The 22,110-nt window shown below is 38.5% G+C and overlaps 8 protein-coding genes across 8 annotated transcripts in view; 2 read left to right on the top strand and 6 right to left on the bottom strand.

Moving 5' to 3' along the window:
• Positions 1 to 1,368: 1,368 nt before the first annotated feature.
• Positions 1,369 to 3,618, bottom strand: CBG20151 (the record flags this gene model as incomplete). The annotated part of the gene is made up of 4 exons (XM_002642482.2): positions 1,369 to 1,689; positions 1,990 to 2,344; positions 3,425 to 3,492; positions 3,568 to 3,618. 4 exons carry the CDS (start codon positions 3,616 to 3,618, stop codon positions 1,369 to 1,371), a joined length of 795 nt encoding a protein of 264 aa, XP_002642528.2.
• Positions 3,619 to 4,079: 461 nt separating this feature from the next.
• On the bottom strand, positions 4,080 to 8,160 carry Cbr-rnf-5 (the record flags this gene model as incomplete). Its single annotated transcript, XM_002642483.1, has 5 exons — positions 4,080 to 4,198; positions 6,813 to 7,101; positions 7,230 to 7,322; positions 7,377 to 7,530; positions 8,090 to 8,160. 5 exons carry the CDS (start codon positions 8,158 to 8,160, stop codon positions 4,080 to 4,082), a joined length of 726 nt encoding a protein of 241 aa, XP_002642529.1.
• Positions 8,161 to 8,347: 187 nt separating this feature from the next.
• Cbr-ccdc-55 lies at positions 8,348 to 10,185 on the bottom strand (the record flags this gene model as incomplete). The annotated part of the gene is made up of 3 exons (XM_002642484.1): positions 8,348 to 9,268; positions 9,677 to 9,826; positions 10,075 to 10,185. 3 exons carry the CDS (start codon positions 10,183 to 10,185, stop codon positions 8,348 to 8,350), a joined length of 1,182 nt encoding a protein of 393 aa, XP_002642530.1.
• A 357-nt stretch (positions 10,186 to 10,542) lies between these two features.
• Positions 10,543 to 13,885, bottom strand: Cbr-rnf-121 (the record flags this gene model as incomplete). The annotated part of the gene is made up of 8 exons (XM_002642485.2): positions 10,543 to 10,663; positions 11,168 to 11,287; positions 11,810 to 11,955; positions 12,228 to 12,319; positions 12,484 to 12,620; positions 13,257 to 13,411; positions 13,519 to 13,686; positions 13,826 to 13,885. The coding sequence occupies 8 exons, from the start codon at positions 13,883 to 13,885 to the stop codon at positions 10,543 to 10,545; spliced, it is 999 nt and encodes a 332-aa protein (XP_002642531.2).
• Positions 13,886 to 14,508: 623 nt separating this feature from the next.
• CBG20155 lies at positions 14,509 to 15,276 on the top strand (the record flags this gene model as incomplete). Its single annotated transcript, XM_002642486.1, has 3 exons — positions 14,509 to 14,693; positions 14,807 to 14,987; positions 15,130 to 15,276. 3 exons carry the CDS (start codon positions 14,509 to 14,511, stop codon positions 15,274 to 15,276), a joined length of 513 nt encoding a protein of 170 aa, XP_002642532.1.
• Positions 15,277 to 15,694: 418 nt separating this feature from the next.
• CBG20156 lies at positions 15,695 to 17,037 on the top strand (the record flags this gene model as incomplete). The annotated part of the gene is made up of 3 exons (XM_002642487.1): positions 15,695 to 15,775; positions 15,942 to 16,211; positions 16,696 to 17,037. 3 exons carry the CDS (start codon positions 15,695 to 15,697, stop codon positions 17,035 to 17,037), a joined length of 693 nt encoding a protein of 230 aa, XP_002642533.1.
• A 128-nt stretch (positions 17,038 to 17,165) lies between these two features.
• Positions 17,166 to 18,819, bottom strand: CBG20157 (the record flags this gene model as incomplete). Its single annotated transcript, XM_002642488.1, has 3 exons — positions 17,166 to 17,372; positions 17,551 to 17,901; positions 18,589 to 18,819. The coding sequence occupies 3 exons, from the start codon at positions 18,817 to 18,819 to the stop codon at positions 17,166 to 17,168; spliced, it is 789 nt and encodes a 262-aa protein (XP_002642534.1).
• Positions 18,820 to 19,846: 1,027 nt separating this feature from the next.
• CBG20158 overlaps positions 19,847 to 22,110 on the bottom strand; it is a gene marked incomplete at both ends in the record, with an annotated part of 3,209 nt that continues 945 nt past the window's right edge. The window contains 4 exons of the mRNA XM_045244458.1: positions 19,847 to 19,935; positions 20,028 to 20,384; positions 20,433 to 20,593; positions 21,466 to 21,775. Of these exons, the coding sequence (XP_045096977.1) occupies positions 19,847 to 19,935; positions 20,028 to 20,384; positions 20,433 to 20,593; positions 21,466 to 21,775 (917 nt within the window). The remainder of the gene's footprint in view (positions 19,936 to 20,027; positions 20,385 to 20,432; positions 20,594 to 21,465; positions 21,776 to 22,110) is intronic.

The following is a 22,110-nucleotide window of genomic DNA, read 5'->3' as shown; positions in this document are numbered from 1 at the left end:
AGCTACCTTTTTTAGTTGAAGGTATACCTCTATCTCTTCAGGTTTTAAAGTTATGCGATTAGTTTAGCTAGCGAGCCGTTTCGCTCCTCCCTGCGTCTCTTTAAAGGCGCATATCTCAAAAACTGGGAGACCTATCAGAAAGCTTTGAACTAATTAAATGTGTAAAATTTCAAAAGCTAACGTTTTCTAGTTCAATGTTTTCCTCTATCTTCCCTAGTTTCAAAGTTATGCGCTCCTTTAAAGTAAGCAATCTCACTACCAGCTCAGCGCTTCTTCCGACGCTCAGATCCTTTAAATTCGAATATCGAACCTATAAATAGATTACTCTAAAAACTAGAACACCTTTAGTTGTGAACTAGAAAAATGTAGAAAATCCGAAACTAAATGAAACTACAGCAAAACTAAAGAAAACATGTTCAAAGATCTCGGAGAAAATAAAGACAATCCTTGAGAAATCGCTAGCTAAGCCAGTCAAAAAGCTAAGTGTACTTCTTCTTCTTCAGTTTCTATACAAAAAGCGATTGAGAGGCAACGAAAATTTTTAGGCGCACGGAATACAGACCAACCAGCCGGTTGGTCATTCCTGTGACATTTCAATGCAGTTAATTGGCCTACCTGTCCTCCTCTATACACTAGAGAGACAGTTCCCCCTTTTTCTTTCTCTTTCTGGATGGGATATAATAATAATGGGACACCGCACATTGGGCTGCTTGCGTGACGATGGAGAAGGTCATTTGTATAGAGTAAACCATATATGGAAATGGCTTTTGGAGGGGGAGGGTGGAGCGGTCAAAGGGGAAGTAGACTAATTTTGAACCAATAGAATCTTGTCATCAGCAAATTCATAGGATGGATCTAAAGAAAAATAACAATGAATAAAGGTAACAATGGATGAAAATTGGCTCGAGAAGTCCCAAAACGGACTTTACTGTAGCTCTTTTCAAAATCAACATTTGCTGACCAACTAAAATATATATGATAGAAGAACTCAAGAGCTACAAAATGATACCGGTTATATTACTGTACCTTGTCTATGAGCAAAGTTACAAGCCAAAAACAAACTAAGCTATGCGGTGTGGCCCCTTTTTTCGAAAAAAAACGGACATTTTCGGAAAACTCGGAATAATCAAAAATTTGAATTTTCGAAAAAAAAGACCGAAGCTCAGGCCTGTAACTTTGCTCATACACAAGGTACAGTACTCTAAATAGTATCATTTCGTAGCTCTTGAGTTCTTCTAACTGATTTAGTAGGTCAAATAAAAATATTGGTCTTAAAAAGAGCCCATTTTCAAGTACGGAATAAAAGCAAGTAACAACGAAAAAAGCACAGAAAAAAAAATCAACAATCAATTATTCAGAATCTGAAGATTAGGCGGCAACCATCAACGACACCATCTTCCCATCAACATTCACGCCTCCACACTTCTGAAGTTTCTCCTCGAACACCGCCGCAACGTCTTCTGGTTCCTCAGTTCGTGCTTCTGATGAGAACTCGCTGATAACCTCCTTTTTGAGCTTCTTGATCTTCATTTCTCCTCCGTTTTCCTTCAATTTCCGTTTGATCACCTTCTTCCACTTGAATACTGTAGGCGTGGCTTCTTCTGGAGCTTCTGGAGCCTCATCTGGAGCTGCTGACGTCGTCGTGGTAGTCTCCTTGGCTTTGACAGCTGCAGCAGCTTCCTTTTGAGCCTAAAAAAGCAAATATGGCCTAGAAGAAAAAATTTTAATTCGAGTTTTTAAATGTTTTCTCTCTATTCCTCATTTTTTGAACTTTTCATTTCGTTAGTATTGTTATCCAGGTGATTCCAGTCATTTTGATACCCATATTGCCACTATTCCCGAAATTTGTGAATTCTGAATTCAGAAGACGTCAAAATTCGAATCTTACCAAATCGGGTGAAGATTGGTATCAAAATGACCGGAAAACCATAGAAAATTGTTTTAGCGAAGCGAAATTCGCTTAAAATGAGTCTGAAGTCCGCAAATTACCTTCTCGGCCTTCTGCATCTCCTCCTGCTTCCGAATCGCCTCCTCTCTCATCTTCTCCGCCTCCGCAGCGATCGCTTGCCAAGCTCTCAACGCCAAATTCTTATCTCTCAAACGGCAAGAGTTGGTGAGAAAATTGATGAATTTCGCCTCTTTTCTGGGGATATTCGCAAAGCCTGCGACACTCTTCAACAGCTCTTTCACCTGGTGATCCGTCACGAATTCGATGGCTCGATTCACCTGATCCACCCACGCATTCTGTTTCGCCTCGCCCTTGTTCTCCTTCTCCACATAGTTCTTTCCACCGTACTTTTGATTCTCGGTGATGCATTTCACGTGGTCCTTGTACGTGTCGCGGCTGGAAAAAGGGGTCACTTTGGTTTGCCTGTCTGTGTGTCTGTGGTGTCCGGATGTCCGGATTTGTTTGTGATATGTTTTTATTGAGGATCGATATTTGGAAAAGCCTCGAAATATCAAGAAATCAAAAACTCTGAGGTTACCGTAAACACCTTAATATAACGCCACCCGGACAGCCCACTTTGAGCCTATATATCTCACTTGTTTTGAAAGATATCAGAAAGTTATCAACTGATAAAATGTTTATCATGATATCAGCAATATTTTATTAGTTAACCACTTTTTGATATCTCTTACCGAAAATGAGATACATGGACTCAAATTTGACCATTCGGATGACGTTCTATTAGAGTGTTTACGGTAACCGTATATTGACTGTCCGATAACAAAAACTACAGTAACCCAGAAAATTGTATTTTTGCCCAATTTTTCTGTATTTTTAGGTGACAAAATTGTCGAAAAAAACCGGAAAGAAAATCGTACAAACACTTTTCACTGGAATTTTTAAGAAAAATCGAAATGTTTAAAAAAAAGGTGGAAATGTTCAGAAAAAAAAAATTTTCGTTTGTTTTCCGGCAATTTTTAGGATTTTCTAATGATTTCTCTAAAAGAATTTCGTAGATTTTTGGGCCAGTTTTTTTTTCCAATAAAAATTCGAATCCAATATTATTGAAGGTCCCATAACGTAAACTACAGTAACCGGAATACATTTAGTTTCGCGTTTTTCTGCATTTTTAAAAGACTAAACTGACGAAAAAATAAGAAAAGTAAGAATTTTTTTAGATAATTCGGAGTTTTCAGACAAAATCTAGATTTTTTTGAAAAAGTCAGAATTCTCTGAAAAATCGAAAATTTTCAGAAAATTCTAAATTTTCTGAAAAGTGGAATTTTCGAAAAAAAAAACATTTTTTTTCAGACAAAAAGGCGATTTTCTGGAAAACCAGATTTTTCTAAAAATCAATAAATGTATAGTCTTTGTCCGTTTCTCGACATTTTTAGGCTGAAAAATTTGGATTTTTCAAAGATTTTAAAAACAATTCTTCCATCTTTCCATCCAAGTGTCCAGATGTCTTCTACTTACGTGTAAATGAGCTGACAATCAATGCAACTGAACGTTGTGTTTCTACACTGGAACAGGTGCCGTTCGACCTGAAAAAATTGGGAATTTGTCATAAATTGAAAACTACCGTAACCCGAAAATATTCGATTTTTCCCAATTTTTACCTGATTCTTTTTGCACGCCTCACCGCAGTTGTTGCACGAGAAGAACACCATCTGAATAGGGAATTTTTTGTAAATTTGAGAATTTCAAAATTTGGAAAAAAATAAATAAATATATATATAATTTGGTAAGACAAAAACCATTTTTGACAAAAAAAAATGCTGAAAAAATGAGAAAAAAATACAACTAATCGGGAATTTTATTAAGCGAAAAAGGTCTTTTTTCAAAAAACTATTTTTCAAAACATTTTTTTTATAAAAAAAAGAAAGAAAGAAGAAATAACACAGATAGAGGGAATCGGGAAGATACAGAAGGCATGATTACAGGGGACAGGGAACACACTAATTAGCGAACAGTGAAAGAGTTAATTACATTTGTTTTTTGAAAATTACAGAGAGAGAGAGAGAGAGCAATTAATGGAATGTATTATAATTGACTAATTATAAAGGAAATAAGTATTTTGGACCGAGTCGAATGGGGGAAAATCGGAATTTTACACCGAAAAAGAGGAAATTTACACCAAAAAGAGCCAGAGAAGCATGAAAATCCCAATGTATTTAAAAATATTCGACAAATATTCCTCCTCTTGAGCCATTCTGGATCCCGGTGCCGCTGTTTCCGAGTGGACTCTTCCTGAAATTATATTTTTGAAAATTTGGAATTTTAGGGATTTTGAATTTCCAAATTTTGGAATTTAGGAAGTTTAGAGTTTCGAAAATTTGAATTATCAAAATATTTAATGTCAGGAGTTTGGGGATTTATTGTCGAATTTATCAAACTGACACCTGCGTGTTTGCGGACTCAGTGCAAATCACGTTAATTTTTGTACTGAGTCTGCAAACACGGGGTGTCAGTTTTATAAATTCGACAATATGAATTCAAAGGTGGTGTGCGGTGAAAAATTTTATTGTTTTATTTTGTGCAGAAATCCATGTATTAGGTTGTTCGGAAAGTCCTTTCCACTTTTGATATGTTGTTTTCAAACTTTGTTTTCTTGAAGGGGATAAAAGCGAAGAAGTTGTCGTTTTATCAGTATGCTGGTGAGGTCTAATAGTGTCTACACCCCAACGGAGATCATTCTCCTCTTTTCGTGCAGTGAGATATGCCAACCGTTTTCGCCTCTAATAATTTCCATTTTTGGACTACCATTTTATTTTTATTTCTATCTGACCTCAGATCAACTGAAATCAATCACCAATTTGTGGAGGTTAACAACGAAGATGCACCCTTTCGAACAAATTTCACAACCTGGATTCATCAATTTGAAAAATGAAAATTCTCGTTGGACGAAAATCCCCCTCCAAAAAAGCATACGGGGCTCAGATTTGGACGCATTAAAACCGGGATTGAAAGGGACCCGTCTCAAACTGTGCGGGATATATCAAGTACATCATTGGCAAGACTTTTGTCAAAAAACCATAAAATGGGAACTCTCGGCAAAGTAAAAAAAGTGGGAAGATATGGATCAAACCTTTTCGCTCAACGCAACTTCGTTTCACGTGTGGGCACCTGTTTAAATCTTCTCATCCTGCGTTGCAGACATGAATGTTGAAGTTAAATCATTACTAGTGGCGATAAATGGGTAATGTATGATTACTATAAACAACAATCCAAGTGGGTTGACAAAGGCACTCAACCACCAGACGTCCCGAAACGTGAAATTAATGTTAAAAATGGGATGTTTTCGGCATGGATGTCTACCAAGGAGTGGAGTATTGGGAGCTGCCAGATAATGGTGTCACTTTTATGACCGATACCTATTTTTGTCAGGTGACATAACTCAGACTCCATGTGGATCTCCATTGGAGAGAAACACAAAGGTTTACTTTCAAAATCGAAGTTCGCAACCTCATGCGGGAAGGAGAACGGAGACCGATCTCACTGGATACGACTAAACGGTTCTGTCTTATCTACAGTATAGTCCAAACCTTGTACTGTCTGACTACCCCCTCTCCAGCCATTTCTACCGACCTCTTGATTGAAAAAAATTCACTTCAAAGCATGATGTCAAAAATGGGTTGACCTGATTTTGAACTCGCTATGACCGGAGTTCTGGAAGGAAGGCATCCACAATTTGGTGGGACGTTGGCAGATAGGCACTGATAACAATGGTCATTACCTTCAATTTATCTGACATCGTTTTGACCTTTTTTATATCGAATGAATCTGACGCTAAAAATGGAAAGGACTTTCCGAACAACCTAATAGATTCCCATAAAAATAAAGAAAAAATTCAAAAAATTTCCTTCATTGAGAAAAACGGCATCGAAAAGTCAAAGTGGGAACTGGTGGCCGAGTGAAGCAGCGGGGGTTTTCTAGGCCATTTACAGGAAAAAGCAAGCGAAATTTGAATTTTTGATGATTTTCAGTGTTTTTTCATATGTTTATAAGGATTTTTAAATGTTTTTGTTAACGTTCTTCCAGGCATATGAAAAAACCTGACAAAAATCAGAGAAAACACTGAAAATCAATAAAAATTCGAACTTCGCGCGCTTTTATCGGCAGTTGGCCTAGAAAACTCATACCTGGCCGCTAGGCCACCGGTTCCCACTTTGATTTTTCGATGTCATTTTTCTCAATGAAGAAATTTTTGAATTTTTTCTTTATTTTTATGGGAATCTACATGGATTTTTACACAAAATAAAACAATAAAATTTTTCACCGCACACCACCTTTAGGAGTTTTCGAAATATAGACTCCAAACGTCGAAATTTCCAAGAAAAAATTCAAAACTTCAAATTTTCTAAATTTCGTAATTTGGGAATTCCAAAACACCCAAAATCCAAAATTTCGAAAACTTCCAAAATTCCAAATTTTCTAATTTTCTAAATTCAAATTTTCAAAATTCCAAATCCAAAATTCAAATTTTTTTTAATTCCAAAACTTTATTAATTCAAAAATTCTGAATTTTCAAAATTCTAGATTCGAAATTCCAAAACTAAAAATTCGAAAATTCCAAAGTTTTGATAATTTCGAAAATCTCAAATTCCAAAATTTCAAAATTTGGAAATTCCGAAATTCTAATAACTCCAAAACTTCGAAATTTTAAATTTTAAAAGTTCAAGATCCCAATATTCCCAAATTTCCAAAATACTAAATATTCAAAATTTTCAAAATTCTAAAAATTCGAAATTTTCAAAAATCCTAAACTCAAAATTTTTCTAAGTTTCAAAATTCTTCAATTCCTAAATTCAAAAAATCTTAAATTCCCGAATTTCGAAATTTCAAACTGATTAAAAACCCTCACCATACGGCCCAGGACCTCTCTCCTGCGCTCCTGGCTGTCCAGGCTGTCCTTGATTTCCAGGAGCACCTCCTCCAACTCCATTCTCCTGTCCTGGATTTCCATTATTGAACCACGAGGCGACGAACGACAACGGGAAGATGCCTTGAATGAAAGGGAGCATGAACATCAGCGGAAAGAGCGGATTCACCGTACCAATTCCGAACGAAAAATGGACATTATGCCCAACGCCGCCGCCCATCATACCGCCTCCATCGTTGAATCCACCCCAGTTGAATCCACCGAATGACGACTGAAACGGGTTAGATAATCAAGGGTTAGAAATCGGAAATTTTTGGGTTAAAAGGGGTTAAAAAGCTCCGAAAACCGAGAAAAATTTAGTAAAAATTAGGTATTTTGGCCTTTTTTTCTCGGATTTACCTGCTGCGGCTCACTCCGTTGCCCCTTCGGACGTGGCGGAATTTTCGTCCGTGGATCTGTCGTATCACCACCGCGTCCATAGATCGGGACGACCTAAATTTCCACATATTTCCTCAAAATTCTAATTTTTTCTTGTTCAAGTCATACTTTAGTCCCATCGATCGCACTTTTACACACTGGACACACTTGATTGTTGGGACGGGTGTCGAGCCACTGACTGAGACACGGCCAGCAGAAGAGGTGGCCGCAGAGGGAGACGACGGCGTCGCGGGCGGCGTCCAGACATATGTTGCACTCGAATCTTAAGCTTTTGAAAACTTTTTATTGAAAGTTTCGGTTTTCTTATCGAAAATAGTCAAAAAAAAATCGATGAAAATCATATGTGAAGCGATTTTCGAAATTGGGACTCTCCTTTTTTTCCTCTATAATGTAATTCTGATTTTCATAGACCGCAATTTCATTAAAATAGGCGAAAAATGGCTGAAAATCTTCGAAAAATGCGAATTGTCGTCAAGTCAAATGCAAACTGTGCATATGTGCACCGCGACGCAAAATTGCGTACCGAACAAAAAAGGGTGGTTTTCAGTGATTTTCAGCAAATTTCCGAACAAAATTTAGGTTAAATCGCGAATTTCTAGCAAAACTATAGCTTTTTTCACAAAAAATAATCATAAATTCGCTGAAATACTGTCAAAATCTCCAAAAAATGTGAATTGCCGTCAAGTCAAGTGCAAACTGTGCACATGTTCACCGCGACGTAAAATTGCGTATCACACCAAAAATGGGCAGTCTGAACTCTTTTTTCAGCGATTTTTAAATGTTCTATGTTCAAAACGTCATAAAATCAAACTAAGATTCACCTAGCCGATTCATCCTTATTACTAGAACCCGGGGGCTCTTCGGGTGGCGCTTGTGTTGTTCCAGAAGCCATTCTGAGCAAAAAAAACATTTTTGGCCTAAAAATCGATATTTCAGAGATAATTATAAAAATCGGTTCGGTAAACCGGTTTCAGAAATCAAAAAGGAATGCAATAAGGTTATTTTCTTCAGGAAAAAAGCATGAAATTCGAGAATAAATAACAAAAATAGAAAAAAAATTAATTTTTTAAAATTGAGATCTACAACGGCGGCACCACCAATCCTTGCTCTCTCCTCTCAAAGTATCTCTGCCTGGCCTCCTCGATGTCCTTCTCTGTATTCCGTTGCGCTAGAATCGCCTTCAACCCGTCCAACCTTGCCGCTTTATCGATTCTCTTCGGCTTCAGCTTATCCTTCAGCGACGTCTTCTGGGCTTTAGGGGGCTCTGGAGACTTGGATTTTGTTTTTTCTCTTTGATTTCTCTGAGCATGATCTCTAGATCTTCTCGGGCTCGTGCTCCTTCTATGGTCTCCTACAGCTCGTGGAGCTGGTTTAGGTGCTTCGTCATCTGATGAAGGAGGTGTGGGTGTGAAATTTCTCTGGCGGATTCTCTCAGCGTGCGTTGTCGCCTTCTTTGTAACTAGATTGAGCCCAGCTTTGAGTTCTCCTTCGAAATTCTTTTTCGGCGCTTCTGGAGCCTTAGACTTCTTCTCATCGTCTTCTGAATCTGTATCGTAGATTGATTTCTTTTTCGGCTCCTCCTTCTTCTTAACGTCTTCTTTCTGCTCTTCCTCATCTCCAGAATCCTCCCTCTTCCTCACATTCTTTTTCTCCATTTTCCTCTGCTTAATCGCCGTTGGATCTCTCGCCAGGTCATTCAGAAGAGTCCTTCCCATTCCCATCTCCCACATCTTCTGCTTCTGCACACTTGTCATGTCATTGAACGCCGCTTCTTCAGCCTCCTGCTCCCGGTACTTCTTCACTTCCTCCTGCTGTTTTCGATAGGCTCCTGTCACGAACACCTCCTTGTCGTCGAATTCTCCGGCTTCCTTCTCTCGCTCCTTGATTTGTTGACGTTCTTCTCGTGAGAATTGCTCTAGCTGGCGACGAGCGTGCGCCTTGATAATTGCTTCTGCGTATTTGGACTCCTTGTTCTTGTCCGCTTTTCGAGCTTCTTCTTTCTGGAAAAACAAAGGGTTTTGAGGTCTCTAGCAGTCTTGTAGAATCGATTTTGGCGGGTTACTGTAGTCCAAAATACGCGAAATCGCGTTCGGTATATTGTACGAGAATTAACGGGAATCGGAAGGTTCTAAAGCGATAACTACAGTAACCTAATAATATTTTGACTTTCTGGAAAAATAATTCCTGAAAATAAAAATTATTTTAGGTTACGGTAGTTTTCGTTTTGAGACTTTCGTTCACGACAACCAGCATTTATCTTCCACAGACCAGATTTTTTTGTACCAGAATAATAATTCTAACCATTTTAAGCCGTCTGGCTCATTCGTGCAACACACCGTACGCGATATTGCGTATTTTTGGCTACAGTAACCCGCCAAAAACTTTTGAATAATGAAAAAAAAACCTACCTTCTCATTCTTAATCGCCTGAATCTCATCGTAATTCCCATCGTAGTCGAAAATCGTCGGATCCTCTGCCTCAGCCTTTTGATGCTCCCGTTCAGCGGCCTTCTGAATCCGAATCACGGATGCTGATGAGGTGTTGGTGGCGGTGGCTGGCTGGAAATTTTCAGAAATTTCGAAAATTGTTCAATTGCGAAAAAATTGATATCACGACCTGGAATAGGCTGAAAAGAGGGATGCCGAAAGAAAATTTTGAAAAAACCGAAATTTGAGAAAAATTTTTTTTTCAAATTTCAACTTTTTCAGAAATTTCTTTTAGTATGCTTATTTTCAGCCCATTTCAGCTAGTGATATCAATTTTTATGGCAATTAGACCTTTTTTGAAATTTTTCAAAAATTCTAACCGCTTCATCATCGTCATCATCCCCAAAGACACTGGACACCCTGACAGGAGCTCGTTTCGGCTCCTCCTTCTGCTTAACAATCAATCCAAAACGCTTGGGTGGTGCGGACATCTGGAAATACAGATTTTGGACCTTTTAAAATTAAAATGAAAAAAAAAGTATAAAAACCGCTGAAAACGGCTTAGAATCAGGTCAAAATGCCTAAAATGGCTAGAAAATTTTATAATAAACACGGCAAATCAAGAATAGAAGCAAATGGAAGAAGAAAATCACCCGGTTCCCGGCAAAAAAGAAATAAAACGAGTTTTGGAGGAAAATAATTTAGAAACAGGAATTGAATTGAAAAAACGAGGATAAGAAAATGCATTGGTATTGTGACTTTTTGGGATTCTCATAAAAATTTTTGCTATAAAAAACTATTAGTAGGAAATTTGAAAAAAAAATGAGGTCTAGAATTATTAGACGGTCCTATTCCAGCCCAAGCCACGTGGTGATTCCCTGGACGGCGGTGACGATCAGCGGTTGCCAGCACACGAGATAGCGGATCCAGTCGAGCAGCTTTCCATAGAACAAGTGGGGTTTTTCCCAGCTGAAAATGGATTTTTAGGATAAAAAATTCAAAATATCCGAAAATTTCAAAAAAATCTGAAAATTTTAAAAATCCAAAAATTCGAAAATCTCCAAAATTCGCAGTTTAAAAAAATTCAAAAATTTAAGTTTTCAAAGTTCAAAAAAATGTTAAATCTGAAAAATTCCTGAAAATCCGAAAAGTTTAAAAAATAACTTTTTTATTATGCTTGTCTGAGAAAAAAAAAGGTTGAGACGCAGAGAAAATGTGTATGCGTCTCCACCGTTTGTGTGCTATTTAGGCTCTCCGCTTCGATATCGCTACCGTATTCAGACTGCAAAAAATACTCTCTAACCTTTTTTTTTCTCAGACAAGCATAATAGAAAATATTGGATTTTTTGAATTTTTCAGATTTTTTTAATTTTCGGATATTTTGAAATTTGACTTTTTCGGATTTTCTTTTTTTTTAACGATTTTCGAGTTTTGCGAATTTTCCGAATTCCCAAAAATTCAAAAAAAACCCACGGATTCTTGAACATCCTCTGCAAATCGACGCGCTCCTTACAGTATGGACAAGTCTGGAGCTTTCCAACGACGACCCATCCACGAATACACCACTCATGGAAGACGTGACCACAGGAGAGTCTGGAAAAATGGATTTTCGGCTTTTTTCTATCGATTTTAGGCATTTTCAGTCGATTTTTAAAGGTGGGGGGACAGGAGATTTTACGGGGGATTTTTGGGGCCAGAGTATGCATTCTACCGTGACGGTGTACAACGCTTAATGTCACTCTGCGTACAGCTGTCGCCCTCGCCTGGGGCGACAGCTGTACGTATACAATCGGGCAGCGGCTTTCTGTATGCAATCGGGCAGCTTTATGTATGCAATCGGGCAGCGGCTTTCTCTTTGCACGCGTAGCTCAGTCGGTAGCGGCGCCGCACCTTTAACACTCGCCTCGACAAGTTCAACTCCTCGAGGAGCAAATTTAAACGGAATTTCGACAACATTATTTTTCTCATGTCCCCCCACCTTTAAAAGGATTACTTTTTTAAAGGGATTTTTCAGAATTTCCAGAGTATTTTCAGTTAATTTTAAAGGATTTTCAAGTAACTTTACAGGGATTTTCAGCCTATTTTCATCCCATTTCACTCCAAAAAAAAACTCACTTATACAACTTCTCATCGTCACTCTCTCCTGTTAGACTCTTGACTTCCACCTCATGCACGTGCTCCGAATCGTCGAGCCGACCGCCACAAACCGCACAAACGCCGTCTTCCAGGTGCTTTTTGGGCAGGCCGTCAGGGGTGTAATACTGAAAAATATTATTTTTTTTTTGATTTTTGAATTTTTAAATTTTAAAATTCCTGGATTTTCGAATTTTTTGAATTTTTCGGATTTTTAAGTTTTTTTGGCTTTTTTCAACCCAAATTTTGGCTATTTTCCAGAAAAATTTTGTCTGTTTTGTAGATGAATTATGGTTATTTTTTAGCTAAATTTTTACTATTTTTTGCTAAAATTAGCAATTTTCTAGCCAAAATTTGGCTGTTTCTAGCCAAATTTCAGCTATTTTCAAGCTAAAGTTACCCCAATTCTCGACGCCATCCGATCCGTACAAATGTGCGCAAAATCGCGGCCAAGTACTCCATAATACACTCCGTAGAACATGAAAAGGATTCCTGGAAAAATAGAGCATTTTGGATTTTCCGTCATATCTCAGCTCCTTCAAAAGATATCAAGAATCTGTCAACTGACAAATTACTGATAATTTTATGGCAATCATTGATCAGTTGGCATATTCTAGATCTTTCTTATAGGATCCGAGATAAATAAGGATACTCACCAACATCCATAAGTGTTGGCTGAGTGACACCGAAGAAGACGTGAAATCCGAGCAGTGCGAGCATCATGATAACGTAGCCAACGACTCCGAGCACATAGCTCAACTTGTGCAGAAACAAGAACCATTTATAGACCAATCTGAAAAAAAAGTGAAAATTTTGTGAAAAATCGCGTTTTTAGTCCTAAAAATCAACTGAAAATTCATGTTTCAAAAAAAATCTTTTCGGATTTTTTGTAAAATAAAATTCCGATTTTTAAAAGCCTCAGAATTATTAAAATCGTCAAAAAATTCGCTGAAATTCTTCGATAAATGTGAATTGTCGTAAAGTTAAGTGCAAAGTGTGCACATGTACTCCGCTACGCAAAATTGCGTACCAAACAAAAAATGGGCGGTTTTTTAGCGATTTTTAGCGAATTTTCTACGAAAATTCAGTTCAAATCGCCAAAATAGACAGCTAGGCGCTTATTTCTCGCAATAAATACCGCTTTTTCATCAAAGTTAGTCCGAAATTCGCTAAAAAAATGGAATTGTCGTCAAGTTAAATGCAAACTGTGCACATGTACACCGCAACGCAAAATTGCGTACCCAACGAAAAATGGGCGGATTTTCAGGGATTTTTTACTAAAAACAGGCTCAAATTCGATGGAAAAACTGTAAAAAAGCTATGTCATCAAAAAACGGAAATTCTGGAAATTTCTAGGTCGATTTTAGCTTATTTTTGCCGGAAATTTCAAATTTTTTAACTCAAAAAAAGATTTTTGTGCAAAAATCACCTCGGCGTGCCTCCACTAATATGCTGAGCCGAGGCTTTGAGCCAAATGAACGCCGAGCAGATGCAGAAGACGCACCACGTGGCAAGGAATCGCCACCACGATCGGGTGAAGCACACATACACCGGGATAGTGAGCATTCCGACGAGAGTGCACATCTAGAAATTTTTTTTCAGCAAAAATTGAAAAAATACAGTAATATCAAATGTTATCACAGCAGAAAAAATTTTAAAAAAATTTTTCGCCCAAAATTTTAGTTTTTTACCTGATAAGACTTAAAATGCTTCCTCTTCCATGTCACTAGAAAAATCTGTCCGACGATCACCGAAATAATAAAAATTAGCATCATTTCCATGTGCATCGCCTCGTGTCCCCGATGCTTTTCGTGCATTTTCCGGTGCTCCTCCGCCCATTGCTCTTCTTCGGTTAATTGCTGAAAAATACCAAATCTTGAATGAGAAATGGAATTTTTCAGGTGCTAATTAGTCTAATTAGTCGGATTTTGAAGTTAATTACAGGGAAATTGGCCGAGAAGATAAAATAATAAATTATTTTTCGAAAAATTGACCAACCACTTCCACTGCCATCGGTTCCACCTCATTCTGCAGTCTAATCGCCCCATGTTGGCCCATTTTCAAGTCTGAAATTTGAGAAAAAGTGTCAAAATAAGTTAATAAAGAAAAAATATCGATTTTTCAGAATAAATAGGCCAGATGATCCAAAATAGGTCAAAAACGAACGAGAATTCACTTATTAGCAAAAAAATCCATTAGAATCTATGTCAAAACTAAAATTCCGGTGAAAAAGGAAACCGGAAATCGAGAAAAATCCAACGATAACTCGGGACATGTGGTAAATAAAAAAGTTACGAAATGTCAACTGCATGCGGCGGTGTTGCAAAAGCCGCGCGCGCGGCTTGCAAGTGGGATGCCCCGCCCACTTTATTCGAATGCGATTTGCATTTTTTGAGCTGTTTTCGATCGAAAAACACTGCTTTTTTCGGATTTTTTCGAACTTTTTTGAGATCTTTGCTTTAAAAAACTATTTTATAGTGCTTTTGATAGATATGCAAGGCTTTATTCGCATGGAAAATCGAGATTTACATAAATAGGAAAACATTTGAAAATTCGTCGAAAAAAAAATTTTTTTGTAGAAAGTATTTTTTTGAAATTTTTTTTAAACCCATTTTCGATCTTTTTTTCGCCTCAAAACAATATAATTTCAGTAAAAACAGAACTTCAAGTTTTCCAGAAAAATGAGCAACGGTAGCCAACTCGGATCCGTCGTCACAGTTGGGCAGGACAAGCCGATCGATCGGGAGAAGGTGTGCCCGATGCTCCTTCGTCTCTTCTCCTCCAACCATCGTCATAATCCGATTCGCGAGTTCAACAACTCAAATAATGGATCCGTGCCGCCAAATGAGGTCTTCATGCACACCTGGTAGGTTTTTTTCAACTTCGACAGCTCAAAAAACTCGAAATTCGGCCCCAAAAATAGCTCAAAAGCTCAAAAAACCTCAAATTTCAATCTAAAACCTTTGTCATTTCTTCTAGGATGGACTGCACCCTCCGCGAGCTCACCACCCTCATCAAGGAGGTGAATCCAGACGCCCGCCGCAAAGGAATCACTTTCGAGTTCGCCATCGTGTCGCCAGATCGCTCATCGCCTAGATATTTGCTTCGTGAGATCGGAAGCACACAGAACGGACAGCGAGGATTGGATGATAGCAAGACGGTAAGGAAAATGGATCTAAAACCACAAATTCTGATCTAAAATCTCCGAAAATTGATCCAGAATTCACCTAGAATCCCCAAATTTTCATCTAAAAACTCGAAATTTCGAGCTCTCAAATTTTGACCCAGAAACCCCATTTCAGCTCCAACAATGCAAATTCGAGCCCGGAGACTTCATCGACGTCGCCATAATCAACCCGGGAGGCCGTCGCTTCCCATCAGGACCAACGTCTGGCCGTGAAATCGGCGGAGACCGTTTCCACGGACGTCTTCGCAGTCCTGTACGCTAAATCTCGAAACACGATCTCCTCTGTAATTATTTCTGTTCTCCTGACCTTGAAATTTTGCTGTTTTTTTTTGTCAATATTAATAATCCAACACGACATACAAAAATTCGATTTTTGGCGAAGTTTTTTGTGAAAAAGCTACGTATTTTGACCCCTTTTATCACTTTTCTTCATTCTCTCTGATCCTGATCACATATATAAAATTTCAATGTTTTGCCACCCAGTTTTCGTTTTGCCATTCATTTTTCTATTTGCCAAAAATGTCAAAAGTGACACAGTTATTCTGGAAACCTACAAAATTCCCGATCGGATTCAACAAAAAATCGAAAAAGAGCATGTCAACGTTCCCGATCGCCTTATCCCACCGTTCTTGTCTGAATCCATTGCTCATATTATTCTGAATCCCATCGATTCGGATCCCATGGAAGCTGCTCGTGTGGAGGATATACGTGTCAAGTGGGAGGAGAACTGGAAACACTTTCCCGAGCGGCACGAGCAACTGGTAGGTTAATCTACGCCCTCTACCGTGGTGGTAGTTATTAGCGCGCGTGGTGTAGTAGCTAACATTGCTGACTGCCATTTTGAAGTCGCGGGGTCGACTCCCGCCGCGGCCAAATCTCTTTTTTCTCTTTTTCTTGTTTAGATTCCATCTTTTTTTAAAATTTCAGCGCATCACAGAACTCATCAAATCTTGTGCCATCCACAGTCAATTCGAGAATCTTCCATTTCTGTTCCCCCGCTTTTTGTGTGCCCTGTCCTTCGTCTATCGTGAATTGCAGAAGCCTCGTTTGAACTTCACAGAAGTCCTTTTTCCACGCGTCACCGATGCTATAAAATTTCTGAACGACAAGGACAATTATCCGTGTCACTCGATGAATATGACTGATGTGGTGGCAATGGTACCCGGACGGATTTACAGCGGTTGTGTGGATGATACGGTAATAAAAATTGGTCTTGAAGCGATAACAGAGCGTTACGATATGCTAAATAAAGCGAAAAAACAAAGAAAAAAGGTTTTGACGCCACCGGGGTTCGAACCCACGAGTGGTCGCTTCAAAACGCGCGCGCAGACCAGTAGGCCATGCGTGCAACCGCAGACAAGAGGCGAAAGACGATGATAAAGAGTGCGCGTTTCGCAGCTGAAAGTTCAGTTTGGACGGAGTAATAGGTGACGCGGGGATTTTATGGTAAGCCCTTTTGGGTCGTAAAACGATAATTGAAGGTTACGGTATGCTAAAACAGGCTAAAGAAGAAAGCAAAAAGGTTTTGAGGACACTTAGCCTAGCTGAATTTCGAACTCACAAGTGCCATTTTCAAAAAGTGCGCGTAGACCACTAGGCCTTGTGTGCAACAGCTTATTACGAGCCACAAGGCATAGATAAACGATGCACGTTTCGCACCTCAAAAATAGCTGTTTTCCAGAACACCATTGCCTTCAGTCAATTCTCCTCAGCTTTCGTGATGACGCATCCGTTCCCCGACGTCTCCAAGAAGCCGTGTCCCACCACCTGCGAGCTCCGTTCGATTCTCCTTCAACACAAAATCATTTACCAGCATGAAGATTGTTGTTGTGACGGCGAGATGTGTGCACTTCTAGTCTTCACTCAGACGACGTCGCTGACTCCGTTGATCATGAAGACGATTGATTTGAGTAAGGAGACGATGGTAGCACTGCCGACGACGTCTACGCCGAAGCCAACCGGCATCCGGAGAAGAGCCACAGCGACTACACCGGCTTATAACTTCATTTTTGGGCGTCGATGAACTTTTTTTGTGAATTTTTTGAATGAAAGAATTTTGGAAACCAATTTTTAATAATCATTTTGAGGTCGAATAAACAGTAACAATGAAAAATCAACAATTAAAAATCCGAAATTTAGGTCGAAAAAGAGCTATTTCTTCCTCTCATAGGTCCACTGATAAACGGCCGCTCGCATTTCCTTGGCCTTTTTGATTTTTTTGGGCTTCAACTCGGATGTCGATCCCGCTGCCAGGTGTTTCTTCAATTCCAGCTTATCAACGACGATTTGGAGCTCACGAGCTCGCTCGGTTCGCTTCATCAGTTCGTTGTAGCGAGTGCGACGGATACGGTCGGCTTTCTGAAGGAAGAAAATTCGAAAATTAGAGAAGTGGGCGGAGCTTAGGAGCTTTTTTTGGAAAGTTTTTAGGTTGATTCTCGATGAATTTGATCGATTTTGAACGTTTTTTTTTACACAAAAATCGCGTAAAATCAATGAAAATTATCGAAAAATCAGCCAAAAGACAAAAAAAACTCACTCGAACTTGCTCTTTTGAGCCGGCTCCAACGATGGTCTTATTCTGCAAATCGTCATTTTTCACTCGATTAAACTGTCTGGACAGCATAGACGTCGTGGTGTCGAAGTAGACACGTGGATCGAAGGATTTGGCTTCAGAATCGTCGTCCACGAAGACGGTGTGCGTATTCTTCTTGCCGCTTAACGTTGGATCCGCGAAATGGAGTTCTCCTTTCATTTCATCGATTTTCTTCTTCTCCTCGTTTAATTTAAATTTCACATATTCCAAGTCTTTGAGACTTCCCAACTTCTTCTGAAGCTGAGTTTCAGCCTCTTCAGCCGCATTCTTCTTGTCGAAGTGGCGACCGTCGTCCTGCAATTTGGGGCTTTTAGGTCGAAATTTGGGGTTTTTAGATCAAAATTAGGGATTTTTAAAGTCAAATTTTGGGTTTTCAGGTCAAAATTTGAGGTTTTAGGTTGAAATTTGGGTTTCTAGTGCAAAATTTGAGGTTCTTAGATCAAAATGTGGGGTTTCTGGGTCAAATCATGGGGGCTTTCGGGCAAAAATTAGAGATTCCAGTTCGAAAATTGGTTGTTTTTTTGGCAAATTTGACGATTCTAAAAGTCAAATATGAGATTTTAAAATCGAGTTTTGAGGTTTTTAGGTTAAAATATGGCATTTTTAAAGTCAAAATTTGGCATTTTCAGGTCAAATTTTGGGGTTTTCAGTTCAAAACTTTGCGTTTTAGATCAGACTTTGTGAGTTTGAAGGTCGAAAATTGAAATTTTTAGGACACAATTTGGGGTTTTTAGATATAAGTTTAGGGCGAAATTTGGGGTTTCAATGTCAAAAATTGGGTTATTAAAACCATTTTAAGGTATTTAAGCCATATTTCGGCTTTTTAAAATCAAAATTTGGAACTTTAGGTCAAAACCCCAAAATTTTAAAGTCAAATTCTGGGGTTTTTAGGCCAAAATGTGGGACTTTTAGGGTCTAAATTCGAAGTTTTCAAGCCAAACTTTGGGATTTTAAAGTCTAAATTCAAGTTATTTTACCTACCCAGGTCTCACTGTTGACCATATGATGATGATACTCGTCCTGATTCTTGTCCATCGCCGATTTTTTCAACTTTTTGATCGTATCGCGTTTCTTTTGATAATCCTCGGCTCTTAGCTTGTAATCCTTCTTCTTTTCGAGCTCTCCATACTTTCGACGAGCTTCCGGTTGCGATCGCTCACGATGCTGCCGCTGACCGGACAGCTTTTTGCTGATTGACACCAAGGAGGACATGTCTGGAATATGGATTTTGCGATTTTTATAATTTAAAATAGCCGAAGACGAACGAATTTCAAAAAAAATCAAAATCCCACTTCAAAAAAGCTTATAACACACAATTTCTCATAGATTTCACAAATTTTAGACCGAAAAATTGCTCAGAATAAAAACAGTCAAATCTGAAAATTGTCGCTAGAAAACCCGAGAAAAAATAGTCCAAAAACATCCAATTTGAAAATTTCGATTTTTCACTGAAACTCCACTTAAAACCCAAAATTTCCTTCACATTTTACATTTGCCCAGACCCAAAAATTGCATGAAAGTCAATAAAAACAGTCAAAAACCCCGAATTTTCACTAGAAAATCCGAAAAAACAGCGAAAGCCCGAAAAAAATAAATTTTTGCAGATAGTCTAGCAGAGCGCGTTTGTATCGCCGACGAAAAATTCGGAGACCCCGCAAATTCCGGGGAAAGAAAAAATCGGGGGAGAAAAAACCGGGGAAAGTGGGCGGAGTCGAGAAAAACCGTGCGGCAAAACCGTGCCAGGGTTGCAATTTAGGCTCCGCCCCCTCATGACCGTGTCCAAATGTGCAGAAAAACCGTGCGGCAAAACCGTGCCAGGGTTGCAATTTAGGATCCGCCCCTGACTCCGCCCACTTTTCTCCGGAGTTTTTTTTTCCCCGGAAATTTTTTTCTCCGGAATTTGCGGGGTCTCAAAATTCGAAGAAAAAGTGCGCGCTCATTGCGAATTTGCAAATGGGCGGGGTTTGTCATTAGTTCAGCTGAAATTGAGATTTTTCGCTGAAAAATCCTGAAATTCCCGAATTTTTCGATAAAAAATAAGAACATTTTATTTAAAAATCAGAAAAAAAAGCAGTTTATCCATAAAAATAATTAAAAACATCTAAAAAAACACTTGGTAAACCTTCGAAAACCCGATACGGGGGAATGGGGAAAAACACAGGGAATACTATAAAATTGGTATTTACTGGGTGAAAAAAAAGGAAAAGTGACTAGGCAAGTAGAAAAAAGGCTAAAAAGTTTATTTTTGGAACAAGTACTTGAAATATTCGTAGAAGCTGATCATGATGGCGCAAGCTGGAGAGACCTTGACAAGTCGCGGCAGGAGACCTGAAAAATTGATTTTCAGCGAAATTTTCGGAATGAAAATCGTCAACATAGCCGGATTTTCTTGCCTAAAAGTTACTAAAATTGAGCCTTACCCGCTGAAAACGCTCCAATCCCTCTCGTCTGATACATTTCCCTGATCACCGCGCCAATCGATTTGTTCATCGAATCCAGATTTCCACCGATTCGAATCTGAGCATTCGTCTTGATGACGTCGAATGGATGCGTGAATACAGAAGCCACGATGCCGGCAGAAGCACCTGACACAAAAGAGACAACGAACGGCGAGTGGTCCGGACCTTGAAGGCGTGTCAAGCGGGTTTTAAACCAATCATATCCAGCCCAGTAGATTCCAGAAAACGGGATATCACGGAGCATCGTTGGCGTCCAGCCAAGATAAAACGCCGAGATGCCCTTCGTCGCCCATGAGCTCTTTATCAGATGACCCAGTTCTGGAAAAAAATCTGTACATCTAGATGTCCCTAGAAAGCATTGCTCACCGTGATACGTTAATTTCTGACTCTGCATTTTGGTCCTTATCATCTCGATGGGACTGACCAGTGTTACTGATAAGGTCCGCGCAGCGATACCAGCGGTCGCCGCGGCCGTCCAATCTGGAGGCGTCCATTTCTCTGGGGAGAACGCACGACGACAGCACATTCTGAAAAAAATATCGTTATAAAATTTTTTTCGAAAAATCCGAAAAATTCCAAAAAATTCCAAAAATTCAAAAAATCCAAAATTTTCAAATTTTTCGAAAAATTCAAAAAGTCCAGAAGATCCAAAAATTTCGAATGAATTCGAAAATGTTCAAAAGTCAGGAAGTCCATAAATTAAAAAAAAAACCCAAAACTTTCGAAAAAATTTAAAAAATCTGAGAATCTTTTAAAATCCGAAAAATTCCAAAAATTCGAAAAAAGTCGAAAAGTCTAAAAATTCAATAAATTATTTTTTTAAATAATTTTTCGGAAAAATTCCAAAAATTCTAAAAATCTTCAAAATCTTCAAAATTCCAAAAAAATCCAAAATTTTCGAAAAAAATTCTAAAATTCTAAAAATGCAAAAATTCTAAAAATTCTAAAAAATCCAAAAAATGCATTAGAATCCGAAATTTAGGAAATTTCAAAATTTTCATAAAATCCAAAATTTAAAAATTTTGTCGAAAAATCCAAAATTTTCGAAAAAAATGCAAAAATCAGGAATTTTCTAAAAATTCCTAAAAACCCCAAAATTTTTCAAATTTTTAACAACTACAAAAAGTCTTAAAATTTTTTAAACCTTTAAAAATCCAAAAAAAAACCACAAAAGCTTTAAAAATCTTAAAAAGTTCCAAATTTCCAAATTTTTCGAAAAAATAGGAAATATTAAAAAATTTCCAATAATCTAAAAATTCTAAAAAATCTAAAATTTTCAAAAAAAAAAATCAAAATTTTCGAAAAAATTCATAAAATTTTCCATCACATTCTAGAAGACGTCAGAACCTTTTTTTTCCAACTTTTGTTCCATATTTCCAAAAACAAACTCTCTACTAACTTTTTTTTCAACCAAACCGACAAATTATCATAAGTGGTGAAATAGAAAACGGTCGCTGGCAACGCCATGACCATCGTCGGCGCCAGTCCACTCCACAGCGATCGGACGCCTTCGTGTTTGGTGATTTTTACGAAGGCGTCGGCCATTCCACGGAAGTTTCCAGGTCTTTGATACCATTCGCACGGCTTCCGGACCTCGCACGCTTCGCAGACAACGTCCATTAGGCCGTTGTGATAGTAGAAGCATTCGCCTTTGGGAAACGGGCGAGACTGTTGTTGGAGACGGATTTTGACGACGTCCAGGGGGGTCACTGGAAGAATCATAAAAATTCAAAAATCATAAAAATTCGTTTTTGTTTCAAAATCGGCAATTAGGATTATTAGGTTTTCGAAATATTTTTCTTTCAGAAATCGGGAAAATCGTTTAAAGGGGGACTCCGACCAAAAATTTTTATTGCATTAAAATGTGTTAAAATTTATCTATTTTTCAAATATTATTGCGAAAAAATTCAAAGAAAATCCGAAATCCCCGAAAAACGGCGTTGAAAAGGAAGAAAATTCAAAAAAAGGTGCCGCCGGGGGACGAGGAATTTCAGTGAGAAACCTAGGCCACGGCACCTGGCAGCCTTTTTTCAGTCGCCGACAG

Source organism: Caenorhabditis briggsae, assembly GCF_000004555.2.
Source record: "Caenorhabditis briggsae complete genome, chrIII, whole genome shotgun sequence".
In the NCBI taxonomy this organism is placed as follows: Eukaryota; Metazoa; Nematoda; class Chromadorea; order Rhabditida; family Rhabditidae; genus Caenorhabditis; species Caenorhabditis briggsae.
This window is presented reverse-complemented; position numbering and strand designations above follow the sequence as displayed.